General features: G+C 39.8%; 1 protein-coding gene across 2 annotated transcripts; it reads left to right on the top strand.

Annotated features, from left to right (window-relative positions):
- Nucleotides 1-1,454: 1,454 nt before the first annotated feature.
- asb10 (ankyrin repeat and SOCS box containing 10) lies at nt 1,455-7,460 on the top strand. 2 transcript variants are annotated; one of them, XM_081598597.1, is made up of 5 exons: nt 1,455-1,934; nt 2,947-3,214; nt 4,070-4,574; nt 6,216-6,329; nt 6,807-7,460. In XM_081598597.1, exons 1-5 carry the CDS (start codon nt 1,610-1,612, stop codon nt 6,990-6,992), a joined length of 1,398 nt encoding a protein of 465 aa, XP_081454723.1. In that variant the 5' UTR covers nt 1,455-1,609; the 3' UTR covers nt 6,993-7,460. The 2 variants fall into 2 exon arrangements, with proteins under 2 accessions (XP_081454723.1, XP_081454724.1); XM_081598598.1 differs by lacking the exon at nt 1,455-1,934 and adding an exon at nt 2,441-2,759.
- Nucleotides 7,461-8,631: the final 1,171 nt, after the last annotated feature.

The following is an 8,631-nucleotide window of genomic DNA, read 5'->3' as shown; positions in this document are numbered from 1 at the left end:
GTGTTCTGTTTAATGTGGCATCTATTACCAAACTGTAACATGAAATAAATGACCTTGATTTCCATACAGGAACAGTCATTAAGGTACAGAAGACATGCTGCTATGCCTCTGTGTTTTCAGATGCAAAATAAGGTAAAATCCTCTTCAATTTTCATGTTCTCCACTTGTGGCGCAAAACCTTGTTTTCTGCCAGTATCTGCATATATTCCACTCACAGAGGGGGATAAATATGTGTGTATGTTTTAATGCATCGTGGATCAACTATAACAGAGGATTGTGTATACATAAAAAAAAAATCTTAATCAACCTTTAAATAACTCAAAGGTTATTCTGAGCCACAATTATGACCGTCTACGCAGCTCCTTGGTAGAGTTTCTATCGCTAGAAAATGGTCATTCATCAGTCAAAAGCGATGTTTATCAGATGCCTAGTGAGTAGGCTTAAGAGGCTTAATTATGCACCGTCCCTCTGTCATCAGAACACTACACGTGGGGCAGAGTGACACAGCGGTTGCCAGTCATTCAGCCTAATGTTCTAATGCAGGGAGCCATGTGGATACACAAAATCCATTAGAGCTTTCGGGGAAGAAAAAAAAAACATATTGAGCAGAAAAAGACATTTTGTGAACTACAGGAAGGAGTCTACAAAAGGGCCTTCTGATCTAATCTTACACAAACTGTAATGCCAAAAATTATTTTATCATATGTCAGAGTTAGGCTTTACTTTTTCCATTTTTGACTTGAGAGTCTAGCATTGAATTGGGATTCATGGATCGTTACTATGTCACAGCCCTTAATTCTTCCCATATTACATCACTTTACAACCAAAAATGTGGAAATTTTCCTTATTTGACAAAAGAAAATTCTGTAAGTTATTAGGTGTATTTTTATTTAAAGCTCATGAATCAGTGCCTAGTAGATGCATCGTTTATTGCACTTACAGCTTCAAGTCTAATCTACTTGACGGACTTACTAAAAGATTTGAAGTTGTAAATGCAATAAAAGACGGTATGTCTCTATTTTCTTGCCATATCTACAGAGAGGTTGTTTTTTTTTGTTGTTTTTTTTTGTAAATTCTTCACTGTAAATTAGTTCAGCGTCAGGCATATTGAACAGATGTCATTTGCTTTCATTTAAAATATTCTGTTGCAGCTGTGGGTGTGGGCTTACGGTCATTGCCATGCTGATGCTGGAAGGTGAACCTCTACCCCTGTCTCAAGCTGTGTAGGTGTCTCAGAGCACCTGCACAGTTGGTGGCAACCACATTGCTGCAGCAATTATTCATATAGTGGACCAAAAAATATATATATTCTTGTGAATGTTTTTTCTTGGGTGAGAAAACTTTAACCTATCACTCCATGACCAACTGGAAACAAACAACAGTATGGGTGGTGGCACGTGAAATATAAAAATAGCCCAACTGGCAGGGAGGGTCTCATATCAAAACAACTCCGTGAACCGACCCTGTGGACAGCCTGCTAGGCAGAAGTGGACTGCAGCCAAAGCATTCAAAGACAAAAACAGATGTGAGGCTGGTCTTTTTGGACATCCTCACTCAGTCCTACATATTTTTAAAAAGAAACAACAGAACTTTTCTCCACAAACTTAGGATGTCCCAAGGCAGCTTTGTCTTTTCTTCCACGGCCTTGCGTTCTCTCGAGCTTGACAAGGACATGCTGGAGAGGCACAAATACAAGACACAGCTTGCTACCCATCACCTCAGCAGCTATATGCTGAAGAAGGAGGCAATGGAAAGAGCACAGAGGAGGTCCACCTTCGCCCGGCGACCAGCCGTCTGCCAAGATGTCGTCATCCACAACGCTTTATATACGGGAGATGTGGAGGCTTTGAAGCGTTTCTTTCCGAGAGGATCCATGGCGAACCTTGTCATAGAGCCACAGGGAGGGGAGATGCGCTGGATGGCCCGGGGAGAAGGTAAGAGACACTGGTCTTCAGTTGGTCTGATGTGGTTTGGCAAAATTATAACAGCTATTTTTTCTACAGATATTAAGTAACACTACAAAAATTTGGAAAATTTTATTTATTATTTTATTGTTTAAATTAACTTTGGTGTGCAACACGAAGGACGCTGTCCTGATGCTTGTGTTCAAACACACACTCATGCTATATTTATAGAAGCAAGTCATGAGGCATTATTTATAGACACCATAATGTTCAGCCCACAGTCAGGCCGAACAGTTATTTAAAATGTCTCCATGTGACATACCATGCAATCTTTTTAATTCTTTCTAAAATAATCTGAAGCATCTTGGTTTTCCATTTTTAAAATCCCTCACTGCATGGACTTTAGTGAGTTAATTAAAAATAAAGCTGCTTATATGAAATGCAGTGTCATTGCTTCCCATCCCATTGCATGGCTGAGGTTCACCAGGTCAACCACAGTATCGTGTAACACCTCCCTGAAATAGCTCTCGCTGCACAAACAACCCCCATTAGTGCCCCATACACTAGAAACTAGGCGACTGGCATATGAATACAATAACACAGTTCGGTTGAATATGGCTTATCTGGCACCCAAAATAAAGTGGAAAAAGCCAAAGAAGTACCGCGAAGATGTTATTGCCACTGCCAAGGCCACGGGTTGCGTTCTCCAGTTCTGGAATTCTCTGCTTGTGGGCGATGCGCTGACTATTCTCAGCATTGTGGACGACGATGAGTACAGCAACCTCATTGATGCCATTTATGACACCAGCAACTTAGAAGAGTGGAAGAACTTCAGATTTAACTACAGAGGCCTCAGTAGGTTTTAAAATAACTTCTTTATTTCAAGTTAAATCGGGGAGACTTGGTGGCACTGTGACGGGGCACGTCATCGAAAACATTTCAAAAACTTAAACGTGCTGCGACAAGTCTGCTGCTTTCTAACAATTCTACTAATTTTAATACTCTAAGGCACCCTAACTCCCATTTTTGCTTCTGCTTATAGGACTGTGGTCTCTGACATATGAGCAAGAGCTGACAACGCCACTTCACATCACAGCAGGTCGAGGATTTGTAGACTGCCTGAGTCTCCTGCTTGAACGTGGGGCAAATGTAGACCTGGCTCCTGGAGGCACCACTGCGCTGCACGAGGCCTGTGAAAGCTGCCAGGCAGAGTGCGCCAAACTGCTGCTGATCTATGGAGCGAACGCAAACGCTGTCTCAGAAGAGGGGCTGATGCCTCTGCATGTTTGCACAAGCTCTGAGTCCTTTGAGTAAGTATGAATAATTACTGTAAAGAGGCCAAACAGCATCACTGAAGCAGCTGATGAAAGGTCTTGAAAGTACTGTCTATGATCCACATGTGTATTGTGCATTACCCTTTTGTCTGGAGTAAGGAGCAGGTTTCCTCTTTTGAAAAACTTAAACTGCAAAACTTCACGGGTGCTCTATGAAAAGGACAGTAAGTAAATGGGGAGAATAACATATCCACAGTGAAATATGGTGGTGGCAGCATCATGCTGTGAAAACACTTTTCCTCAAATGCATCCGTTTTGTCAAGGTGACTTAAATATGTTTCACACGCCTATCAGTTTTGACCCAAAAAATTTGCGGGCCTTTGCTACAGAGCTGAAGATGATGAGGGGTTGAATCTTTCAACAGCAATGCTAAATCCATAGTAAACAAAGAATTGCTTAGCTAAAATAAAATAAATGTTTTCAAACAGCCAAGGGGAAATCTAGAACTATATTTAACTTAAAACCTGTGGAATCATAATGAAATTCATGTAAAAATAATAGATTTCCTCAAAATCCAAACGACTTTTGCTAAGCAGAGAAGCAACATTATTATCATCTAAGGTGTTAAACGCTTATATTGCCCACTAGATTGTTCACCGAGATACTAGTTTGAGACTGAGCACAGTTCAGCTTATAACAGCTTTTTTATTATTTTTTTAAATTGTGAAATTCATTTAATTGAGCACATTAGGAACGTAATAGATTGTGTTAATGAAGGGCCACTTAAGCTGATCTGCAGTAATGGGACTCGTAGTGTTTTTCAGATAATTTTAAAGAAAGTTTGGAATCCAGTGAGCTAATTTATCTTGCTTTCTGTTATTCTGTTGCCAGATGTGCCAAGTATCTCCTTCAGTATGGTGCCACAATTAACGGCTGCACTCTAGATGAAGATGATGCTCCACTACACATAGCAGCCAGGCATGGCCTCCACGACCACGTTGAGCTCTACCTGCGCCACGGAGCGGCTGTGGACAAACAGAACGATGAGGGTCTCACTCCCCTGAATGCAGCCTGTGCACAGCCTCAGGAGATGAAGGACCTTGGACATTACTTGAAGGTGTGCCAGATGCTGCTGGGCGCGGGCGCTGACGTCCACACTATGGATCAGGACAAGCACACTCCTTTGCACATGGCCTGTAAGAATGCCAATCCAGACATAGTGGATCTGTTGCTTGCTAAGGGGAGCTCTGTAAACAATATGGACTATGGTGGAGAAGCTCCCATGCATAACATCCTGAAGGTGGTTTGCTACAAGATCTCCCATCATCCTGAGAGGATTGTCCGTGCTCTGCTCAACCACGGCTCCATTCGGGTCTGGCCTGGTGCTCTCCCTGTGGTAGGAAACAGTGATTTATGATATGATCAAATAGTTATATTTTCAGTAGTTATATTTAAAAAAAAGTAATTTATGTTTTGTTGATATATGGCAGGGCTGCACGGTGGCGCAGTTGGTAGAGCTGTTGCCTTGCAGCAAGAAGGTTCTGGGTTTGATTCCCGGCCCCGGTCTTTCTGCATGGAGTTTGCATGTTCTCCCTGGGCATGCGTGGGTTCTCTCTAGGTACTCCGGTTTCCTCCCACGGTCCAAAAACATGACTGTCAGGTTAATTGGCCTCTCCAAATTGCCCCTAGGTGTGAGTGTGTGTGTGTGCATGATTGTTTGTCCTGTATGTTTCTGTGTTGCCCTGCGACAGACTGGCGACCTGTCCAGGGTGACCCCGCCTCTCGCCCGGAATGTTAGCTGGAGATGGGCACCAGCAACCCTCCCGACCCCACTAAGGGACAAGGGTGCAAGAAAATGGATGGATGGATGATACATGGCATCATCTCTTCAAAGCACTTATTTCTGTTTTGACGATAACTGTTTAATACCAATGAAATCCCAGAAATCATTTTTCAGCACATTTAAATATCATATCAGCGTGTGAATGTGTGAGTAAATAGGAGAAAAAAAAAGCCATTGTAAGAGAAGATAGCTTTTTACAGAGTGCTGTATCCAATATTGGTGGAAAGTTGTGTCCAATGTAAAAACCTGCGGTGGAAAAAAGTGCACATATTCTTGTCAGCACAACCCACTTAGACATTTCATAGAAATTCACAAGGAATGGACAGCTGGTACAGAAGTATCCAAGTTGTTTGAGGTCCAGCATGACCTGAAACAATATGTATGATATTTTCATACATATTGTTTGCCAGTCATGTCATCTGCTGGTGTTTATCCAAAGTGTTTTATCAAGTCCATGGTCACCACAGCCATCTATCATGTATTTTTAGAACACTTCATACTTCCTTCTGCCGGCAAGCTTTATGAAGATGTTGATTTTATTTTCAATACAGGACATATGTTTCAGTGGACTGAGCTTTCTAGTTTGAAAAAAAAAAAAAATAAATAAATAAATAACTTTTTTATTGGCTTGAACATTTTCTCAGAAACTGAATCCAGGGTTTTCATTTGCTGCATCTTTGTGTTGAATTTATTGAGACGCATCTTTACAATAACAAAAATATTACTGAACAATCAAGTCCAGATTCATTCTTATAGTAATGGATAATAATTTAGTAAACCAGCCAACTGTGCGCAAATAATCAATAGACATACGTAACACCTAAAGCGTGACTTTTGAAACTCACTGCAGACTATCACAAGATCACATTCAAATCATTACCATTTTATGCCACAACACAAAGTGTGGCACTCTCTGCAGGAAACAGACTACAACTATCAGTGAACCCACGTGCACTAGACAAAATGCCTGGTTCCTAATTAGGCAAGTGTTAATAGGAGATTAATTAGCACTAATTGCATAATTTCCAGTTAAACCCCTGGAGGGAAGACCAATCTGTTCATTTCACAAGTGTTTAATTACTTTATTTCTTCAGTTCTACAGTCACAGAGCTCGCTCATGAACTTAAATCATTGCACAAATCCCATCACTTTGCTTTTAAAGCTTTATTGTTTTTTTTTTGTGTTTTTTTTAAGGTTTTGAAGCACTGCTCAGAATCTCCACACACTATCGAGGTTCTCCTGAATGCCTACAGTCACCTGAAAGTCACAGACACATGGGTTGAGTCTGTGCCCGAAGATGCATTTAAGGCAAGTTGTTTAAATTGTTGACTTAATGGCACAAAACTTTGTGTTTTTACTCTTTTAATAAATTTTTTGTCTCTTAACATTGTTTAATTTAGCTGTTTTAGTACTTGCACACCCAAAGCATCTGATAATGATTCACAGCATGACCAAAGATATTATTTTCGAAGCGCTTTCTAATGTTTGTGAGATTATTTTGCCGTAGAATCTTTTGATTAAATTTAATTCAGCTTATCCTCATGATGCCAATTCACAACATATGTCTTCTCGAGGCACATTACAGGAAAATAGTTCAAATCCAAACATACACTCATAGTCAGTTTCATGCATTCCAATTTGTTCCTAGTCATCAAACAGTGCAGTCAAGTTCAGTTTATTATTTGTTATTTTAAATATCTCATTAATGGCAAAAAAAAAAAAAAAGTTTCCTTTTATCAATGTAGCCATTTTGATTTGTGGTCATTTGTGTTTTCATACATTTAGGAGCACAAAGACTTCTATGAGTCCATCTTCTCCTTAGCAATGACTCCTCGGTCCCTGCAGCACTTGGCGCGCTGCAGACTCAGGAGCTTCTTGGAGGGCCGAGTTCACAAAGTGGTCCCAAAGCTTGATCTGCCCACCTTCATTAAGGACTACCTACTTCTGGAGTGCAGAGGATATGTGCACTGAAAAAATGTCGTATTAGTAAGAGTGGTGGGTGCAGCTAGATGGTTTGTCTGTTTAACTTTTAACTTAAGTTTTATTGACTCACAACTACATAATAACGACAGCTTGTTCTGGAGGAAGCAGCTGCTGCTTTTTTTGCAATCACTTTTAATGCAGATCAACTGTTTCAGTACAATGACTGGGGTTTTTCCACCACCAGAGGGAGCTATAGACTATAACTGATCAAGCAAGAGATGGATTTCTTATTTTTTTGTTTTGTATTTTGCTAATTTAAAATTATTTATTAATTTGCATATACAGATAAAGAGAAGAACTTGTTTGTGATTTTATACACCGTAAACAGAAATTATGGCTTGTACGCTAGGGATTTCCATAAATATTTGCATTAGTACTGTTTCTGACAGTAATAAAGGATTAGGGGAATTTTAGTCAAAATTAGACTTACAATAAAATAAACTAATTTCATAAAGACCATTGAATCTGTTTATTTGATTGACAAAAAAATGTATCTTAGTGTGATGTCAGTTTTTTAAAGTATTTCTTGTCTTCACAGTGTCTTCAAATAAGACGTCTCTTTTCCATGATGCAGAATTATATTTTTTGCAAAAAACCCCCCCACTAAACTAGAACATAGGACACTAACTGTAAAAGAAAAGAAAATAAGTATAATGTCCTATTAAAAACCTATAGACAGACAGACAGACAGACAGACAGACAGACAGACAGACAGACAGGCCATTGCAATTCATATTATCACATTATTATCACATTTTACACAAATGCTGGGGTTTAATATTAACTGAAATATATGTACAAGTATTGTACCCAAAGTACAATACTTTGGTTACAAAGTATTGTACTCAAATAGCTGGGTACAATACTATTTGTACCCAGCTATTTGCTCTCCTCTCAAAACAAACAGCTGGGTACAGCTATTTGAGAACAAATAGCTGGGCGCCCAGCTGTAGCCAACTGCTTTGGTTACAGCTGTAGACAACTGCTTTGGTTACTTTGCATTTCTAAATTCCACAGTTTTCTGAGAAGTTTCTGGTGAGTGTTGTTGGAGCCATGATTTTAGCATAGACTGTGCCAGGTGACATGTGCAAGGTGTCTGGCAGAGTTGTCAAGGACCCAAATATAGCACTCACAGAGAGATTCAGAAGGACCTGGTAACTGTTTACACTGTGCAAGACTCCACTGTTGAAGAAAAAGGTTCTTGAGGCTTGTTTACAAAGTTTGCTACATAGGATTTAGCATTCTCCCAGTATTTGATACTAAAACATTTGGAGAATGCCATCTGATCAGATGAGTCTAATCCTAGCTCTTTAGATATCATAGCAAACACCATGCTTAAAGGAAGACTGGTTCTGCTTGTTCTGCGTATCTGCTGAGCTAATTATACAAGCTAATTCTCAGTGCAACACTGGTAAAAACGTTGTTAAAGGGTTAATAGAGGAGAACTGTTGTGATGACTTCCTGAAGGCAGAGTTTCAAAAAGAGCTGGAGTTTTTAAAGAGACAGAAGCGCAATTTCAAGGTGTTAAATATCGAGGTCAAATTTCTTTTAAGTCATATTTGGCATATATGGCATTTTTATGACAACTGAAGGTAACACCATAACATGATCAATGGCACTATGTGCC

This window comes from Poecilia reticulata, chromosome 17 (genome assembly GCF_904066995.2).
Source record: "Poecilia reticulata chromosome 17, P_reticulata-male-v2, whole genome shotgun sequence".
NCBI classification, from domain to species: domain Eukaryota; kingdom Metazoa; phylum Chordata; class Actinopteri; order Cyprinodontiformes; family Poeciliidae; genus Poecilia; species Poecilia reticulata.
Note: the sequence above shows the minus strand (reverse complement) of the source record. Positions and strands in the feature narration are given on the sequence as shown.

Bases quoted from the DNA above. Each gene is read 5' to 3' on its own strand.
- asb10 (XM_081598597.1), top strand. From the start codon at position 1,610: ATGTCCCAAGGCAGCTTTGTCTTTTCTTCCACGGCCTTGCGTTCTCTC. The intron at 3,215-4,069 runs GTAAGTATGAAT...TTCTGTTGCCAG, and splicing joins ACAAGCTCTGAGTCCTTTGA to ATGTGCCAAGTATCTCCTTC. The intron at 4,575-6,215 runs GTAGGAAACAGT...GTTTTTTTTAAG, and splicing joins GGCCTGGTGCTCTCCCTGTG to GTTTTGAAGCACTGCTCAGA.